We start from the raw sequence: 21,087 nt of genomic DNA, 5'->3' as shown, positions 1-21,087 counted from the left end.
AGGAACTGACTGGCTCCCTGAGAGAGAGGAGGTCTTTAAACCAGGAATCTTGAATAACAGGTTGGCAAGAGAAGCAACTAGCCAACTTTTCGCTCCCTCCAGGACCCGTCAAGTCAAGTTTAGCTCCTAAGGATCACATCCATGCGGGGTTCTTTTGTGTGTGTGTTGGTTGGCATGTTTTGAAGGCAGTCAATAAAGGGAAAGTCTCGCCCTTCTGGTTTAAATAAGATGCCTCGAAATTTCCTCGCCATCCAAACGCGAACGCGCTCCGATCCCGCCCGCCGCCGAGCCAGGCGAGGCAGCGGGGACCCCCTTCGGAGGAAGACCCAAGGACGAGACTCCGCCCCTTCAGCCCCGCCTCTCCGGCTTCTTGACGGGCGGCAGGGCTCCCCTTGGCCGCTAGATGGGGCCCGGCGCGCGGAGGCGGGGAGCCGGGCTGGCGGGTCGCGGAGGAGGAAAGAGTTCGCGTCACCAGCTCGCGCAGCTCCCGCTCCTGGGAGGCGGGGTGGGGGAAGAGAAGACGCAGCGGCTGCGAAGCGCAGGTACCGTCGGCCGGCCAGCCAGCCAGCCAGTCGGCCGGCCGGCCTGCCCCGCGGAGGGAGGAGCGTTTTGTTCCCGCCGCGTCTGGCTGGGCTCGCGGGGTCCGTGACCGGCGGCTGACAAAACCACTCCCGCGTTGGGCGGGCCGGGGGAAGAGACACCTGGGGTGGGGGGCTGGCTGGCTGGCTGTCGGCCTATGCGCCCTTCCCTCCGGAGCAGGGCCCGGGCAGGGATTCGCCGAGGGATCCTGCCTCTCCTGGGGACTCGGGAAGAATTGCGGGCGTCTCTTCCCACCCTGCCCAAGTTTTTTGTTGCAGAGATTAAAGCTGGGTTGGTGGTCAGGTCTTTTGAAAGAAGCGCGCAGTCAAAAAGGGGAAAACAGCCGGGTTGTGTTTTTTTTTTTTGTGTGTGTGTGTGTTGTTGTTTTTTTACGGTTCCCCTGAAAGCCGGTTCCCCCTTACACAAGAACGGGTTGCACTCTTCCGGTTCCCTTCCAGGTTTTTGCCTTGATGGCCTGCGGGTCCGGGATGCCGGGCGTGGGAGTAGAGCGGGAGCCCGACAGGTGCTTCGGTCTCCCTAGCCTAGGAGATTTCTTGGCAATGGGAGGAGAGAAATAGAGGTTGAAGCGTTGGGAGGGCGAAAGGCTTTTTTTTTGGGAAGTGCCGAACCGAAAGCCTGGCTGGGTCCGTGTAAGAAGTCTATGGGAGCAGAGTGGGAGAAGATGGGGTGTTGACTGTGAACCCTTTAACTCTTGCTTGCTCTGATAGGCTTTTGTGAATTTGCAAGAGTCCGGTAAGGTTTTACGTTTTCCCACCTCATTAAACAATGCCTTTCATCATTACATCCCAGTGAAACTGCTTGAATAGAAACAAGGTTTGTATGAGTAGGTGTGTGCAGTCTTGAGGTTGAATATATATATATATCACCTGGTAAACAAGGGTGTGTCCTCCTGTACTTTAAACCAAGCAAAGGCAGTGGAAAGCTTCACCACGTCTCAGCAGGAACACGGTGCCGCTTCTACTATTTTCCACATGCAATGTTTTATCTGTTCTGAGCGGGAATTGGCTAAAAGCACAAAGAATCCAAAAGGAAGCAGAACAAGGTTTATGATGGGTCTTAGAAGAATTCACGATGCGCACATCTCTTCTGATGTGGCAAATTCAGTTCAGGAGCTGTTGGAGCAAGTAATATCAGAACACGATGCCTTACACCAAGCCCTGGCATATCTTACTGCTGGTTTAGCAAAACTTGAGAAACACCTGGAAGAGACAGATCGCCGTGTGGGAGCTCTGGAAGCAAAAGTGGTATCTACTCAAGGCTGCGTTGTCAAACATGCTACTTTAATGAAGGAACTGGCAGTAGGAAAGTTGGTGGCTGACTACAAGCTGGAGACACTAGAAAACAAATTGCGAGCTCGAAACTTGAGGGTCACAGGTGTCCCAGCAGCCATTGGAAATGTGAACCTTATCCCCTTCATAGAAAATCTGTTGCCAGCTGCCTTAGATTTAAATGGCAAACAGGTTCCCATCTGTATAGAAAGTGCTTACCGTCTCCCAGCAAAAAATGCCCAGGTGGGTAATGGTAGTACTGTACTAATCACTCTTTCTGATTTGCGGCATCGGGAAAGAATACTGAAGACATCCTGGACAACAAATTTCTGTGGACACAAGGTATCCTTCTTTCCTGATCTCAGCCCACTGACATATGCCCGACGGAAACGTTTTGTGGCTGTCAAGCAACAGTTCCTGAAGGAAGGAGTTCAGGCCTACGTATTGTACCCTGCAAAGTTAAAGGTTCTCTATCGGCAGAAAACATACATCTTCAAAGACATTCAATCTGCAGTTCACCTGCTGGATGAAATCCGAAAAGGTAGTTGGTAAATGGAGAAAAATTAGTACAGACTTTGAGGAAAAAGCTTTGCTCCTGTTGGGTATAGTATCGACAGGATGAGTTTAGAAATCTTTGGCTGCTATTTTGAAGTAGGGATAATGAATAGTAGCATGTTCAGTGGAATGAATGCAAACCATTCAGACAGTGATATCCTGAGACACTGGGGAAGGGTTATAATCTTGGAAGGTCTTCATCTTCCTCAGCACACATGGCATATGCCTGAATAGGCAAATGCCAATAAATGTCTCGAGGTCTTTACTGAATGAAATAGAAGCATCTTGGTTCCTTTCGAGTTTGCTTCCTCAGCGATTAAAAGGTTGAGAGGGTGTTTTTATACTCATTTGCAAGATTCTGCTATTGATACAGAGGTGAAAAGGGTGCTTCCAACCCTTGCAATCAGCTAGAAAATTACATCATTTACAAGAGAGGTTTTTTTCCCCATTGAGTACCCAACTGCTACCATATTTACAAAGGACTTTGAAATAGCATTATGCTAGCAAGAGATTTGTTTGCATTACTGTGTTTTCAAGCGCATTGAACTCTTTAGAAGAATATATCCTATAGTGCTTGAAAATAATGGACTGATGTTTCTTCTTCGCATACATACTCAGCAGATGGGCTTTGCCTAAGATAGATTTTATTAAATATTTACCAAGTTTGTACAATTAGTTTGCTATGATTTTTACAAAAATACATTTTCCTTACGACTGATAATCTCTTCAAAGATATATGGCCATTCCTGCAGTGTATTTTTCACCATTTGGTACACAATTGTTTTTATAGGGCTCAGCAGGAATTGCTTTCAGAGAGTGTCCATCTTTGTAATAGCAACCTCACTTGTGGGATTTGGCAAATTCATCTTGAGTCACAAAGCTGTGTATTCAACTTTTGTGTAGACGTAGATCAGTATGTTTAGGAGGTCCGGAAAATAATTCCTTCTCAGTTGTACTGATGACTGGTTATATTAATAATTAGTCTGATTGCTGTTTACATCTTTCCTGGCTGATTCTAAAAGGGTGGGAGAAACACTTGTGCTATTTTAAATCCACTGCTGTGCATCAAGATGATGACTTCTGAAACATTTGAATACAAAATGGGGTATTTAAATGTTTACCTAAGGCAGTCTCACATATTGGAAACTGAATTATTTTCCTCAAAGGCACAGAAATAGCGGCTCCTTTGTAAGCACTTTTGCTTGGATATCTATAATATATGCTGGGTGGGGTGTTCTACAGCTTTCCTACCACTTTTCAAAGTGGAATTTGCTCTGTTAGTAAAAAGGCTTACTATATTTTGTGATGGGAAAATACCACAGACTCCACTATTTATGCACTGAATCTAATTACGGTATCTTTTGTGTTTGTTTTACCACATAACCTGGACAAAGGCCCAATTTGACAAGTGGGACGTATCATTAACAAAGATTGAAAGAAAAACGCAGAGGAGCAGCAAAACCTGATGTTTTAGAAGTAAAGGATGGGCAAAGGTTTGGCAAAACCTGATCTGATGTATAGCACCAATATGGGAAACATAGAATGCATTTTAATTCCGTACTGAGTAAACTTAGCAGAATTTTGTTTTAGTAGCAAAACAATGGAAAGGCAGATCTTTTTGAGCTTCACAGTGGGATCTAACAGTTAAGTAGTTTAGAAAAAGGAAAAGTATAGAAAGTGGGAATCTTCCTTCCTGTGGGTATGTATGGGTAGGTCTCAAGCCGTAAATGAGACAAGGGAAGAGATATAGTTGCTGTCTTATATTTAAGATCTATTTCATATACTTGTACTAAAATCGTTTTCGCTGGCATGGCTATGCAGAAAGAAAGTATTGGGAATAAATAGTAGAATGCATTTCTTTTTAATCGGCCAGTTGATGAAAACATCAACCATTATAGGGAAGGAGACAGCTTCTACAACTATCTTCTGATTATGAATTGGATCCTGCTAATACAAGTTCTGGGCTTTAGAGTTCATTTCTGCAAGGCGGGTGGGACTTTCCTACCTTCCAAAAGATTTATAGCTTATACTTACTTGCTAAAGAGAAAGGTGGGATTTAATATTGACAGCTGCTTTTGTCTATTGCCATTGATTACCTGGAAAAAGAACAGGCAGCTGGGATAGATGAAATGACACAGGAGAGCTTATAAAAATTGCTTTTATCCTGACTTTTTCATATGCAACTCAAGGCAGCAAACATATCAATACTCTTTCCTTTGCCTATTTTCCCCACCACAACAACCCTGTGAGGGGAGTTGGGCTGAGAGAAAGTGACTAGCCCAAAGTCACCCACCTGCTTTTCCCGTCTAAGATGGGACTAGAAATTACACTTCCCTGACTTCTAGGCCATGACCTTTACCACTATACCAAACTGGATCTAGTTTATCGTTTGTAGTGTACCCTCTACTTTCTACATCTTTAAAATTATATACTTAATTCTATAGTGTTCTGCACGCAGTTTGATCCTTGAAGTAGCCCTTGGTTGCTGATCAGAATCAGCCAGTAATCTTAATGGTTGAGTGTGGATTTTAATCTGGGCTTCTCCAGTCATATTCCAACATTCTTGACTTCTTCATCACTGCAACCTTGGTGATTGCCTATATTTTTCCAAAGCTGGTTATATTGGTATTGCTTAAAAAAGAAATTTGAATCTTAGATAGCAATTCAGTATGATACTGTTATTGAGCTGTACAAATAGTTTCAATTCTTAACCCTAAGTCACACTGTGCAGTGCTACCCACCATCTCCAACTTCAGTGGGTACAACGGAGCTTGAAAGATTTGAGCCCTGGTGCAAGAATAAGTTAATATGGCTAACACTAAGCAAGACGAACTTGACGTCTGATTATCCTAATCTCTCAACAGTAAACTTGATTGCTTGTATCAAATAAAGCCATAATTATTTCCCTCCCTCCTCAAAAAAGTCATGATGGTTGAGGAGGAAAGAAAACATGTCTTATACACAATTCACTTGCTTTCCAATGTTCTTACACACTACAGCAGCGATCCCGCAGTTTTACGGTGTCTGCTATTTGTTGGCTCACTGCCTTACCATAGCAAGCTGTCTGATCCTAGTGGATCTTTCTTTTTCTTTCAAATCCTTTCAGAAAAGATGACTATGACTTTGATCCGCAACAGGCTGGCGCTGCTGGTCCTAGGAATCCTTGTCACTTTTGTCCTCTACCTGTTGCTTCCTGCAATCCAGCATGAAAAATTTACTGCTCCAGTAGACATCCCTAAACCACGGGCCATGGAGGAAGAGGTGAAGGGTACAGGTGCTGGGAATGTTACCATCACGACAGGGACAGTTTTGCACTCTTCTGTTTTCTTCAGAGAAGCTGTGCTGGTACAAAAAGATGTGGCTTCCTCCACTGAAAGGTAAGTTACCTTCCTGATTTTTGAGACTTCAAGGAGTTAAATCTCGTTCACGTAGTTAACACTAAAGCAACCTATCTATTCTAACAGTACACAGAAACATTAGCTTGAGTTTGGGCTGCTGGCAGCGATTCTGATTGGTCTAAAGGGTACCAAAAGTAGCACGAATATTGGCTGATTTAGTGTTTAAAAGTGAATCTTGAATGGTTGATTTATTTTGCTCTAGTAGGAGTCACAGTTCTGGTATTACTGTATTTCAGTGAATAGGTGATGAAATATATATTTACTGATCTGTTTTCCTTGGCACTTCCTAGATGGATGTCATATTACTCATTTGACTCATAAGCTGCCCCTATTTGTATGACCGTGCAGCTTTCAAAAAACCTGATTATTATTGCTAACTAAATCCTGGATCCACAGAGAGAATACAGTTTATTTCTTCCAGAGTGCAAAGTAATTCAGCATTGGTAATCCATGGCTAAATCGTGCTTGCTGATGCTGGAATTTTCTTTCTACTGTGCATTTGTTGTGCTAATCTGTGGCTTTCTTGGTGATAATATTATAAAATAAGAGACAGGACTACTGCTCAGATATTGCAGGGGGCCTAAATACATTTTTCTCTGCATATTTGCCACAAAGCAATCTCATTTTCTAAGTTTGTAAAAGCATCACTTTTCATCTCTAAAAAATGGCTTTCTCTTAATTAGCAATTATTTGCAATTAGAGCTTCATATTATTTCTCTAAGACTGCCATACACTTCTATTATTGAGTGATTGTGGTAATTAGGTTATTTAAGAATATGTTTTCTATCAGATAATCTGAGTATTTCCTTCTGTACTAGTACCTATGTATAACCTTTTAAAGATAGGAAAAGAAACATTGCAAAGATTGCCAAATATATCTCATTTCTTTAATAATATAGCATGTTATTGTATGAACTCTTATTCAAGTCTTCAAATTGTTTGAGATTAGTCTTCTTTAATTTGATGGGAATTGGATGTATTGAAATAATTATTACCAGATTTATGTTTATTATATTGAAAAGTATCTGAAGGCCACCAGGTAATATTGTCATAAACAATAGAATACATATCTATTTCCCCCAGCTGTGGTAATTAATTACACTGCTCGTGTATCTCATGGAAAAATAATTTTTCCTAACCATACTCCAGGCAGGTATTACTTTGGTGCTAAAAAAACCCCGAATTCACTTAATTGTTTCGAAGTGACCATTTTTTTCTTTTCCTTTTTTGAGACTAGTTTAAGGGATTTTGTTTTACTACTGTATATAAATAAAATATTTTGGGACCTAACAGTATTTTTAGTACATTATTCATATCAGAATGGTAAAAAAGATGACATTACCTGCTAGTTCTTTTTCTTAACAGGCTGGCAGTGATATTCTTGCATGGCCAGTCCTTCACATCCAAGACATGGGAGACTCTAGGAACACTGGCTTTGCTTGCAGAGAACGGCTATCGCGCAGTAGCTATTGATTTGCCTGGTAAGAGTTAGCAGTAAATTATTTTGGGGGGCAATTTTGGCTTTTCAGTTTCAGCTTCATTTTCTTTTACGGGCTGATATTCAGTAATAAATATACATTTCTGGGGGTTTAACTCTTGCTTTGGCAACACACTTTGGATGAAGGCAGCGAACCAAAGTAGAGGGATGAGCATCACTCTTTCTATTTAGTAAATCACTCCCATCTGCATGTTCCATTGGCAGTAATCCCTCTCTCTCTCCCTGGAGTGAATGCCAACAGTTGTAGAGGCCCTTCTAATGCCTCTGATCTATTTTCATAACAGAAAGGATGTAGTTTATTATTTAATAAGGGGGGAAAGTTCTTGGAATCTGTTAACTGGAAGGGAGAGCCAGGTTTGTTTGAATGCCATGCCCTGTAAAGATTGTGATCAGCAGCCCACTGAAGATTTCATTGCCTGCTTTGCCAGATTTGTTCCCCCTTTCAAATACTATTGTATATTATTGCCTTTGCTGGAGGAAAACGTTTGGTTTGTATTTGTTTAGCATCCCCCCCCACCCCCAGGTCTTTTTAGCTCCCACTCTAATAGTTTTGAAAAGTCCCTAAAAACCTGGCTCTTCTAGGTTTTGGGAGTAAGGTGGCTGTTGAGTCCTTGTTGAGTTCATTTTGTACAGTGCTTGGAATTTGTGTCTGGCTATGTATAATGTCTTTGTTTTTTATTCTTTATAATGTAAGCCTCAGAGTCTCTTGGAGTTGGGTGGCCTTAAGTCTAATAAGTAGATTTCTTAATTGATTGATTAATTAATGTATATGCTGCCTGTCTCACTGTCCAGAATCATCTGGATGGCTTGTTGTTGTTGTTAGCTGCGAAGTCGTGTCCGACCCATCGCGACCCTATGGACAACGTTCCTCCAGGCCTCCCTGTCCTCTACCATCTTCTGGAGTCCATTTAAGCTCATGCCTACTGCTTCAGTGACTCCATCCAGCCACCTCATTCTCTGTCGTCCCCTTCTTCTCTTGCCCTCAATCTTTCCCAGCATTAGGCTCTTCTCCAGTGAGTCCTTCCTTCTCATTAGATGGCCAAAGTATTTGAGTTTTAGCTTCAGGATCTGCCCTTCTAAAGAGCAGCCAGGGTTGATCTCCTCTAGGACTGACCGGTTTGATCGCCTTGCAGTCCAAGGGACTCGCAGGAGTCTTCTCCAGCACCATAGTTCAAAGGCCTCAATTCTTTGGCGCTCTGCCTTTCTTATGGTCCAACTTTCACTGCCATACATTGCAACTGGGAAGACCATAGCCTTGACTATATGCACTTTTGTTGACAGGGTAATGTCTCTGCTTTTTAGTGTACTGTCTAGATTTGCCATGGCTTTCCTCCCGAGGAGCAAGCGTCTTTTAATTTCTTGGCTACAGTCCCCATCTGCAGTGATCTTGGAGCCAAGGAAAATAAAATCTGTCACTACCTCCATTTCTTCCCCATCTATTTGCCAGGAATTGAGAGGGCCGGATGCCATGATCTTGGTTTTCTTAATGTTAAGTTTCAACCCAAGTTTTGCACTCTCCTTCACCCACAACAAGAGGCTTTTTAGTTCCTCTTCACTTTCTCTGGATGGCTTACAGTAGTGTAAAAGAATAAATATGAAAACATTAAAAGCTTTAAAATTACAGTTAACAGCAATTAAATAGAGGTTAAAACCAAAAGCAAGGGTAGGCTTTTGTCTCTCACTCAGTCAACCACCTCCAACATTGCGCACTCCCATCTGAGTCCCAAGCCAACCAGCAGAGCCAGGTGTTGAGGCCATTTCAGAAGGCCAGAAGATTGGAGGAGGATCTCACCTCTGGAGGCAAAGGGCAGAGTTATGGTTATCACTTTGGAGATGTAGCAGGACTAGTTTATAAAAGTTTAGTTTGCATTATCAGTGATTTATATTTTAGAAGGATTTCTAACAGCTGGTGCTGTAGAGTGAGGGAAGTTGCTTAACTAGTCAAAGGAAAGCCAGAAGTAGTAGTTAGGTTTTAGAGATTGCTGGGATAACTGCATAGCCATGTAGTTTTTCTTTTTGAGAATACTTTGAGCTCTGCACAAACTCAGTGCTGTATTTTATAGCATATTTCAGTCTCCCAGGAGTGAATTGTGTAGTTTAAACCATGCTTTAAATAAATAATGCTACTTTGGAAGGACATAAATTTGCCCCAGCTTCTCTTAAGTTGTATTTGACTAGAGGATCAGAAAGAAGAGCCAAATTTTCCCTTGAAAGTTGGAGGACAATGGTATATTGCTGGTTATGATAGCCTTCCCGAAATTGGTATCTTCCAGATCTGTGGCCTGAGGAATTCTAGGATTTCACCATATCTGAAGGGAGGTTAAAAAAAAGCTAGTTCCTCTATAAACATCAGAATGACACGAGTTAGTACAATACATGTCTTGATTTCTAGTTAACATTGTTTTAGTGATCCTCATGGTTTGTTTCTGAACAGGTTATGGGAGCTCCCCACGTTCAACCTCTGTTGGGACTGCAAAAGGCCGCATTTCCTTTCTGGAGCAAGTCTTCAAGGAGCTGGGCCTTCAGAAGCCCATTTTGATAAGCTCATCGATGAGTGGCCGATATTCCATTCCATTTCTCTTTTCTAGTGGAGAACGGTTGAGGGGCTTTGTGTCTATTGCACCAGTGGGTACAAAAGATTTTTCAGCTCAACAATATCAACAGCTTGAGGTAAGAGATCTATGGACTGGAAAAACAAATTATATTCATTTGCATGGAAGATGACATCTGTCTTCCCAAAGAGGAAAAAAGAAGTCTCTCAGTGAATCTAAGTCAGACATGTCAAACACAAGGCCCGGGGGCCGGATCCAGCCCGTGAAGTGGTTTCATGCGGCCCGCGAAGCCATCCTGGAAACAGTGAGGGAACGGCCCCCATTGCCTTGGCCCTGGCCCAGAGACCCTCCTTCTGCCAGAGACCCTCAGATCTGTCCCACTCCTGCCCAGGCCCCCATAGGCACCCTTGATGCGAACGATGTAGAGCTGGCCACGCCCACCCAGTAGGCCATACACACTTTAGCCACGCCCACCCAGTAGGCCACACCCACCCAGGCCACACCCACCCAGCCCCCTGAGGGCAACCACAATGCTGATGTATCCCTCAATGAAATTGAGTTTGACACCCCTGATCTAAGTGAATCCTCCATTTTAAAGGCACATGATTTCAGAAAAACACATATGTTCATTTCAAGTAAATACAGTTCATTTGATTTAATATAAACCTTTAATTCCATTAAATTACTGTGGTTATTTTCCATATATTTAACACTTTTTCCCTAACATCCCAAGGAAATAGTCATTCTTAGGTATTAACTTTTGGGGCTCTGTAAATTACAGATGTTTTGCAGCAACACGTTTCTCCCTGGGGATGCAGACACTACAGTCCCTAGCCTAGAGTTTTATTAAGAAAAGATGTTCTCGGTTGAATGGAACCTTTCAAGGACACACATCGGGTGTAGAATCTGATGTCTGGCAGATCAGGGCTTTTTATACAAACTCATAGGGGCTCATAATATGGATGTCTTATGCAGAAATAGGCCACCCAACTCCAAGAGAACTTGGAGAAAGTTGTGTGGACAGTGATGCCAGGAAAGACAGTCTCTCTAGTTTTATATGCCCGAAAGAAGGCTGGGGGAAAGAAGTTCTACTATGCAGATTTTAGGTAGCATAAGCATCGTGTCAGTACAGTATAGAACAGTCTTTCTCAAATTTTATAGCTTGAAGAAATCTTTGAAGTAATTTCAGGCCTCAGGAAACTTTTGCATGACCTTATGAAACTCCACTTAAGAGAGGCTACTCTAGACCCTTGCTGGGTTTTTGCAGTTCTCCTTATGACAGATATAGCAAGTATTTGTTACTAGTCCACATAGGATTGCAGTACTCCAAATGTCATTTCATCACCAATTGCTACCATCTATTTATTTTCTCTTCCTGCCATGGCACCTGCCCTTTGGAGCATCAGGCCTCCTGAGATTAGATTGTCCCTGTCGGCCTTTCGTAAGGTCTTGAAAACTTGCCTTTGTGCCTGAGAACAAGCGTGGGTTAGAGTTTTCTCCTGGTTGTATGGATGATAGGTTAGACTGTGCCTGAGTGCTATGTGTTTTTATTTTTGTTTTCTATTTCTTATTTTTGTTTTATTGTAAGCTGCGTAGAGCGTAATAGTAAGATGGTGACTGTATGCATGAGCAAATAGATAAAATACACATTTCCATAATAATACCCTTTGAAGCTCCTGATGTTCTGTCCCTCGCTGTGAGTAGCCAAGAGTAACTAATAATTGAAGATTCCACCCTCTAGAATTGATTCCTAGAATACCTGGCCCTCTTTATCTGCTGTATTAATGTCACCCTTGTGAGCACTGCAGACGAGAAGCACACCGAGAAATACTAATTCTTTTATTGTAAAGTTACATTAGCAGAATATTGAAAGTCCGAAAGTACAGTATGTCTCCTCCCTTCTTTTGCCAGTCCAAGGAACTAGGGAAGGTGCCTTCTGAGACGTAAGCCACACCCTCATTCCTTCCGTGGACTTAGCTACCACTTGTCTGATCATTGGATAGTCTGCAGTTCTTCCTCCTGTCTCCTAAGATCATTCCCATACATTAGACCATTGTATCCAGATTCCAATCACCACCTCAAGTGTTTCCTTTGGAAAGGGTGTGGAGATATGTTATTGCTGATGTATTTCACAGGGCCTTTTTGCAAGTTGTGTGGAAAAGAATGGCAATTGTTTAGCAATGATTGGGAAGTAATGTTAGTATTCATTTGCATAATCCTTGGGGACCATTGCTCATTTAGTTATGTTTTTATTTTTCTAGATACCAACATTGGTAATTTATGGACAGCGTGATACTGACCTGGGTGTACAATCTCTGCAAAGTCTTCAGCAGATTCCCAGATCCAGAGTTGTCATGTTGTTGGGAGCTGGTCATGCTTGCTATCTTGATAAGCCTCAGGAGTTCCACAAAGCGCTGCTGAGCTTCCTCAATGAATTAAAATGACTGTGGTATTTCTTCTTAGTTGCGCTACTGAATCCCATTTTCCTTTTCCCAGGGAAAAAGTGAAGACTGAATGTCTGTTATGTATAATCTGGATGATGTGCATATAAATCTGGTTCTTCATACTTCAAGGGCTATAGAGCTTTTTGACTGTTGATGGAAGAATTTGTCTCTACTTGTTTGTGGGGTTACTTCTTTTACAAGTGCTCAAGGTGTAATTGCCAGAATCCTACAAACTGGCAGAAGTATTGGATCAAGGACATACAGAGCAGGGTAGCATTTTCATATGTTTGTGAAAAGACTGAAGAACTTGATCTGCACATCACTATCCAATTTTCATTCCTTTTAAGAGCTGATCTCTCCAGAGAAAGGTACAACATCAACTCTTATTTCAGGAACCTGGGCCACAGATATTATCTCAAGATTAATATTTTTCCCCATTAACCACCACCTACTACTTTTAGTGTGCATATTTCTGTTTTGAGGGTGTTTTGTTGTACTTTTTATCTTAATTCTACCGTTGTGATTTGGAGGGTCTGCTTTACTTTTTCCAGCAGCACCAGACGTGCTTGTTCTTGCTGGAAACAGGTAATACTTGAAATTGCCCAAAAGACATTTGGAAAATTTGAAGAAAAACTTTGGAAAAGAAATGACACAATTTTAAGTGTATATTTTCCTGTAACTTTAATGACCACTGCAATGCTTTGGTTACCCAATTGTAACATGTTGACTCTCTGTGAATGAAGTATTTAGTTAGAATGTGTCATCCAGACTCTCACTTGAGCAGGAGAAGATGGAAGACATAAGGAGAAAGAGGCAACTTTTCAAAGAAGCATAGTCCACATGTTAGGAGAGGGATGATTTCTCCTACTCATTAGGTCATACGTTATCTAGGGTTTTGAGTATTGCAAACGTTTAATAAATTGTTTATACTGGTATTTGGTGTATGAGTGTATGTACAAATATAAATGCTAGACAGAGACTGCTAGACATCAAACTATGAAGTCATGGTTGACAGCATAGAAAATTGACTTGTTAAAGAATAAGCTTCTATGTTGTTAGATATTTTAATTATAATCTATTATAAGAACTATGGCCATAATTATCTACCTCCCTATAATCTAATTTTGTGTTTTCCAAACAATTTTTCAACTTTAATGCACAGACCTCTAGTATGACTTTGAATTTTCACCCAATTACTAATCCCCTCTACATATGTTCAAGTGAGTTTCTTTATATATTCTGTTCCACGCTGACTTATTAGGATATTTCCAACTATTAGATGAATAAGAAAAGGTGATAATTCATTCTCTTCCATGATAAATGAAGCTAAGAACTTCTGTTCTCTTGTGGTTTCAAAACAGAGTTATGAATTTATTAGAAGAGATAACACGTTTGTCTAAACAATTCTGGTATTCAGAAATTTCTAAGCAATGATATTTAAGGAAGTGCGAGGGTTTTGTAGCTTGAGTGATAATTTTAGAGTGGAACAGAAAGTTTGTAAATATACATTTCTTCTAGGTACCTTTTGAAACTAAATGTTAGGAGTGAAAATACCTGATATATTCTATTGCTTTTGTAGAAATTAGCTGCCTATATTTTAAGGTTTTTGTTTAATGACATGTGCTTGCACTTTCATTTTATCCAGACCCATCTTTTATTGGTCAGAACTATAGGTGCTCATGTGAGTGAGAGTGCAGTTAAAAGAAGGTACCATAGGTGACCTGCGTCACATGTTTGGTGTCTCTGCTGCTTAGTTATAGGGTAACGGAAAAGAGCGGGCTTATGCTTTAGTTCCCTTTTTCATAGACATGAATTAATATTGGAAAGCATGTTAACATTTTAAAGCAGCGTCCCTTGGCTTGATGCTCAAATGATTTCCAGCTGATTGGATATTATGGCAGCATCCAGCCCATTTTAAGGCATTGAGTTGGGGAGGGTGACCTACGGTACAATAATACAAAATCCAGAGGGAGGTTAAATTGCACAGTTAGTTGCCCAAGATAATTATTGAAAAGCTAGTTAGGTAATAATTACCTGCACACTATGCAGCACATACAAAGTCCAACTTACATTTTGTATACAATAGAAGTTATTTTTAGAATAATTTTCCTTTTGGCCCAGATGACTAAACAATTAAAGATTATATTTATGTATGTGGAGTACTAGGGGATCTCGGCAGAATGCAAAATTTTATTATTGATATTTTATTGAATACACACATACACATTCTCTTAGGGTTTACAAATTATTTCAAATAATTTGCTTCAAAAGCTATGGCTGGTTATTGCTTTCTCTCTCTCTCATTAAAAGTATATCTGCTAATCTTTTACTTTACTACTGCAAAAGCCATGTTATATGCACTACTAAATGTGTGGGGTATCTGTTAAGAATGCTAATGCTGGTTGGCCTTGTTACTATGTGCATGCTGCATATTAACTATTCTTTGCTGCAAAATCAAAATAAATTGGATCCAAAATATAAATTTAATATAATATGAAGCTTAGTTGTCGTAATGATAGGAGAGATGGAAAGCATTGCTCTTTATTCTTCATGTGGAATCTGATAGAAAAGAAACCTCTCGCGTGATACAATAAGCGAGAACTACCGATCTCATTTGAACCTCACTGCTGAGTACCTTGAAACATCTCCTGTGAAACCTTTAGATTTGTATAAAAGCTCCATGTCTATTTTAATTTTTCCTTTTTGCAAGCCCCTGAGAATACAACATATATACCTGCCATTCCTTTCAGTTTCAGGATAAGCAATGTGATTAAAAGTGCAGAAAGGAAATAAATACTAAGCCAAAATATTTTTTTCGAATGGTGTGCGATTAGAAATCAGGAAATATAACTAATTATAGTTATAATAATTAGAATGAATTGTAGTTATACCATCACAATATAGCAAAACCATTTATGGAGCCACTTTGGACCATTCTCTGTGTGCGAACCATTCCTGCTTCTATCACTTCATACATTGCCTTTTCATCTTCACACATTTCATCCTTTTGTATTTGAGTATATCTTCAACTTCTTTCTTTAGTCTCCCTCTTGAGTATTTGTTTTTTATTTGATCCTCTCTGCATGATTCAGCTACCTTAACATTATTTCATTTTGGTAACTCACTTTTGTATTCTGCTCACTTACACTGAATAGCTATTCATTCTTGATCTTATCTCTTATTTTACCACATTTAAGTACTGCATTCCCATTTTATATAACTTATTTTTAAGTTTATTATTTATTTTATTTATAAAATTTTAGGCCACCTATTTTATCTCAAAGTAACTTTGGGCAGCTTACAATCATTAAAAAGTTTCTCTGTTAATTTCAGAATCAATCAATCACTCTGTCTACAGAGTGGGCAGATATATATCTCGATAAAGAGTCATTTTTGCTTTTTTTGGACAAGCATTAATTCCTTGCAACATGTTTGTTTTTAATTCAGTTCATTTAACCATCTTCATTTACTTCCTAAACCATTTTTTATTTCCATGAAAATCATTGTGCCTTTCCTCTGCTTCTTAATGACTGCATCCTTTGCAGATTTTCCTCTATATATTCTAATCTATACAATATATTTATATATTTTTCTCATACATAACCTCTTCCACATTCCATCAAGCATCCTTTTCCCCTGCTTGTTAGTATAATGCCATATATTTCTGTGTGTATTTTGTAATATAATCATTTTCATTTTTTGCCAAGCAGGTTCCACACCATCTTTCTTCACATGTAGGTTGATTTTTGAGATTCATATTCTACTAATTTCTCATAATCTCTTTCTGTAGTGGCTTTATTTCCACACTACTTTCCTTAATTTCTTTTACCTGTGTCCATTCTTGCCAAACTGTACTTTTGGCACTACAAAAATTGGTCTGCCTCCATTCAGAATCTTCCATTACTCTTACATCCTTCATTATCTCAGTCTTTCATCTTAAATCAATCAATCACACTTTGAGATTTATATTAATTCCTTTGGCACATCCAGGTATGAAGACTTCCGCTTAAAACATGTATCTTTAACGAAGAGTCTATGGTATTATCTAAGTAGACACTTGTCACTATTTCCATCCATCCCTAGGTCTCCATGTAGTTCAATTATTTCTTCTTTATTCTCTTGGCACCTAAATTCTCCCCCATCTTCTCCAACTGCATTCATTAAATTTTTTGATTTTTTTTTCAAAATGCCCCCTCCAGGAGTTCAATAGGTAAGGCTGGGTAAGATTTTTGCCTGTTATGCTAACTCTGACTCCAGCACCAAAGACTTATCTGTAAGAAGATATACCCAACAACCTGGAGGTAGCTGCAGTGTACTGATAAATACTCAGGATGTCCCAGAACACAACTGAAGGTAATTATAACAATGCATGTAATAAAGTAACTGCAAACTTTGGGGGGATTCATGATGATTCAGCTAGTATAAAAGTTAATAAAACAAGTGGATTTATACCTAAAGTATCAGAATGTTCTGTATATTTTTAATGATACTGTTTTTGTTGCATTTAAGCTATTGCTGCTATGTGAGCACTGCAATACTAGGTCTTTTCAGGTGGAAAAGGGGATACAGGGAGAGGAACCTTCTAGGCCACATATTTGTACAAATTCTTGTTCTTGCCTGACTTTTAATTTTAAGGTGACACTCCTGGGAACAAGTAAGATTTGCCTATTTTGGAATTGTCACCAAGTTTGGATGTCAAATTCTTTCATCAGTATGCCAGTGAATTATTCTTGAAATTAAATTTAGTTAGTTCCCAAAGGAACAGACTGGATCTCATTGACTATAAAATGCACATCTATGTTGATACAAAGAAATCTTCTCCCAACTTATTTGGGTTTTGTGAAGTTTCCAACAAAATATATTAACTTGTTTCACTGTTGTTCAGTTACTTCTTACTCCAGTTGCTTCTGACTCAATATTTTGTCAGCAATCAACTTTGGTTTTTCACTTGAAAGGTGTAAATAGAATATTTTGTATCTTTATATTACTTTGTTCATGAATGGTACTTCTTGTAGTCAAAGTCACCTTAAGCAGTTCAGCAACTTTTTTCTTAAAACAATATGAAATTACCATTTAAAATAATGGGCAATTATTTAAAAGGCTCAATTAGAAACAGTTAGAATTCGATACTTTTTAAAAAAATAAAATAGGCCATTTGTTTAGCAAAATGAACAAAAATTAATTAGACCTTGGTAAAAGCATGAAAGCCAGTTTGATTTCTAGTCTGGCATTAGTTATTAGTTCTGGTTCCCCCTTAAGACACTGGGTAACCTTGTATCATTAACTTTCTTTCAGCCCTAGAAAGCAGCCAGTGGCAAACCACTTCTGAAATCTTGCCAAGAGAACTTGCAGGGTCTAGTCCAGGTTGTCACCAGAACTCAACACAAAAGAACTCAGAAGCACAACACACACACACAGAGAGACATATAGTAACTATAATTATAACCTGAATGGCTCAAATTACAAAAGCACAGAGTAACGCTTTTCCTAGTGTGGAGTCATCCATATTAGGGTCCTCATACTTTGACAACAATTTGGAAAAAAGACCTCATGTGGGCAGGTATTCTGTACTTTGTGCTTTTTGTATTCTGTTGCTTTGTGTTTTTTATTGTAATTTGAGCCATTCAGATGCAGCATACCTCTCTGGTATTCTATACATGCAAAACAAACAAAAAGAGATGCTGTTTCTTGAATCAAATAATTAAAGCAGCATATTTTTAATATAGTATAGTCAAGGCTATGGTCTTCCCAGTTGCAATGTATGGCAGTGAAAGCTGGACCATAAGAAAGGCTGAGCGCCAAAGAATTGAAGCCTTTGAACTATGGTGCTGGAGAAGACTCCTGCGAGTCCCTTGGACTGCAAGGCGATCAAACTGGTCAGTCCTAGAGGAGATCAACCCTGACTGCTCTTTAGAAGGGCAGATCCTGAAGCTAAAACTCAAATACTTTGGCCACCTAATGAGAAGGAAGGACTCACTAATGAGTCTAATGCTGGGAAAGATTGAGGGCAATAGAAGAAGGGGACGACAGAGAATGAGGTGGCTGGATGGAGTCGCTGAAGCATTAGGCGTGAGCCTAAATGGACTCCAGAAGATGGTAGAGGACAGGAAGGCCTGGAGGAACATTGTCCATAGGGTCGCGATGGGTCGGACACGACTTCGCAACTAACAACAATTTTTTTTAATATGATCATCTTTTTTAAGCTTGTGCTTAAGTCTTATAAAGCCTGTTTACATTCATGAATGGCAAGAGAGAGATGCTCATGAGATCAGAAGCACTTCAACCAAATTTTAATTTAATAATTTAATAATTTGATTTCTATACCGCCCTTCTCCCGAAGGACTCAGGGCGGTGAATGATTTTCAGAGTGTGCCAAGCCCTATTCTATGTAATGAAAATACTGTCATTACTGAATAGTGATCATACAGAATTAGATCTAGTCTTTTCTATAACTGGTACCTTAGAGACCTGTCCAATCTGGAACTTTATGTGACTGTTAGGAACAATAATAATCAGATCGGCTCTCCCAGCCAATGCTGAAAGATGCTTAAAATTCAGACCCTGTGCTGCTGCCAAAATGCAACACTGAATGAAGACACTGGCCTGTAAGATCTTGAGTGGCAAAGGCAGTAAATAATAGCAAAGAGTTTCAGAAGCTGAAATGGAACATTGGCAGCAAATGTTCCAGCAAAAAGCCTGGTGCCATGTCACTTCATACCACAGGAAGAGTAAAACTATGCAACTTTTATGCAAGATGCATTCAAAACTCACACTATTATTAAAAAGTCAGAATGCTTTCTATATGTAACTACATTTCTTCTGGAACTGAATGTTACTTCTATGCAAACATGAAAAATAGACATCGTTCCTTATTTGGAATTGGGTTACAAACTGAAGTACTGGACAGAGGGGGTAGAAGTGTTCCACAAAGACTTGTATTCAAAGGAGGAAACTTTGGTAATTTCTTCCCTTTGTTAAATTGGCAACACAATAATTAAATATAAAATGACCCACTTTCTTTAAAAAATAATAAAACAGATTATTCAAGCAGGAGAGGAGATCTGGAATCTTGGAATTGTTTCAGTAATGGAGCCTTGTCTCTTAACTACTAAAACCTTGCAAGAGGTGGAAAAATAACATATTTCTTTCTCCACATGCTGAATTTTAGTAACGTGGTTTTACCTGAATATTATAATACAAGTATAATGGATGAACTCCCAAGGTTCTACCACAAGTTTCTCATCCTCAGATCTTGATTCTATTATATATTTTACATGCTCACAAACTGTATAAATTTATATAAATTATATAAATTTAAATGCTAGATTTATGCAGTACTTTTATCACTGAGCTGTATAGAAAACCTAATTTTAATTCACTTGAAGCTACCTAAATGCTTAAATGTACATCTGGTCCAAAATCTGAACTGTTGACGTCAGCCACACAACACAAATGGCTAACCACAATTGGCTGTGCTTGTACACTTTTGGTGATTTTACCATGATTTACTCAACCCATCTCTGCTTTTAACCAGTACGGTAGATTAAAATCTGCTTGGTTGGTTTGTCCTGCTGAAAATGAAAACAGGCAGTTTCTGGCTGGAGAGGATGTTTATAACTCTGGATAACAAAATAAGAGTTGGAAGGGCCTTGGAGATCTTCCAATCTAGTCCAACCCTCTGCTCAGGAAACCTATACCAGTTCAGAAAAATGCTTGTCCAATCTCCTTTTAGAAACCTCCGGTGTTGGAGGTTTTTAACTTCTTCGGACAAGTTGTTCCACTGATTAATCGTTCCAAGTGTCAGGAAATTTCTCCTTACTTCTAGGTTGCTTCTTTCCTTGATTACTTTCCATCCGTTGCTTCTTGTCCTGCCTTCAGATGCTTTGGAGAATAGATTGACCTCCTCTTCTTTGTGGCAGCCCCTGAGATATTAGAACACTGCCATCATGTCACCCCTAGTCCTTCCATTAAACTAGACATGCTCAATTCCTGTAACTGTTCTTCATATGGTTTAGCCTCCAGATCACCTTTGTTGCTCTTCTCTGCACTCTTTTTAGAGTCTCAACATCTTTTTAAAATCTTGTCGACTCTTGACAGCATGGTAGTTTAAGACTGGGCCCGCTACGGAGGGCAGCCAAACTATATTTTTTCCTGAGGGGCCATCCCCCTTTATCCTGAGGAACCCCTAAATTTATATAGGTAAGATTTGAGCCCACCCATTCCCTCTGCCAAAGTCCTGTCGGCGCTTCTTTACTGACTCTCTGCCCGCCCCACCCAGCCGCTTTCTCAGCTTTCTGCTTCCTTGCTTGCAGAAGAAAAACAAGACATCCAGGCACGCCGTGAGAGTTACACCCCGGTAACTCAGGCGCTTCTGGTTCTCCAAGCGAAGTCCCGCAGCTCCGGTTTGTCCCCGCCGGCTTGGGCCGGAGCAAGGTAATAATAATAATAATTAATAATAATTAATAATAATAATAATAATAATAATAATAATAATAATAATAATAATAATAATAATAATAATAATAATAATATAAAGTTGGAAGGGACCTTGGAGGTCATCTAGTCCAACCCCCTGCTCAGGCAGGAAACCCTATACCATTTCAGGCAAATGGCTGTCCAGTCTCTTCTTAAAAACTTCCAGGGTTGGAGCATTCACCACCTCTGGAGGCAGGTCGTTCCACTGGTTAGTTGTTCTAGCTGTCAGGAAGTTTCTCCTTAGTTCTAGGCTGCTTCTCTCCTTGACTAGGTAGGGCTTGCAAAGCCACGGCGGCC

The 21,087-nt window shown here is 39.9% G+C and overlaps 1 protein-coding gene across 6 annotated transcripts; it reads left to right on the top strand.

Annotated features, from left to right (window-relative positions):
* Window positions 1-445: 445 nt before the first annotated feature.
* Window positions 446-13,250, top strand: ABHD14A (abhydrolase domain containing 14A). Of its 6 annotated transcripts, none has more exons than XM_083356638.1 (6): window positions 446-542; window positions 3,818-3,899; window positions 5,530-5,800; window positions 7,187-7,302; window positions 9,754-9,989; window positions 12,133-13,250. In XM_083356638.1, the coding sequence occupies exons 3-6, from the start codon at window positions 5,535-5,537 to the stop codon at window positions 12,313-12,315; spliced, it is 801 nt and encodes a 266-aa protein (XP_083212764.1). In that variant the 5' UTR covers window positions 446-542; window positions 3,818-3,899; window positions 5,530-5,534; the 3' UTR covers window positions 12,316-13,250. The 6 variants fall into 6 exon arrangements, with proteins under 6 accessions (XP_083212764.1, XP_083212762.1, XP_083212766.1 ...); XM_083356636.1 differs by having other exon boundaries at window positions 3,818-3,916; XM_083356639.1 differs by lacking the exon at window positions 446-542 and adding an exon at window positions 1,522-2,409.
* Window positions 13,251-21,087: the final 7,837 nt, after the last annotated feature.

The sequence above is a fragment of the Vipera ursinii genome, assembly GCF_947247035.1.
Source record: "Vipera ursinii genome assembly, chromosome: 2".
NCBI classification, from domain to species: Eukaryota; Metazoa; Chordata; class Lepidosauria; order Squamata; family Viperidae; genus Vipera; species Vipera ursinii.
The sequence above is the reverse complement of the archived record's forward strand: the minus strand, read 5'-3'. Positions and strand labels throughout refer to the sequence as shown.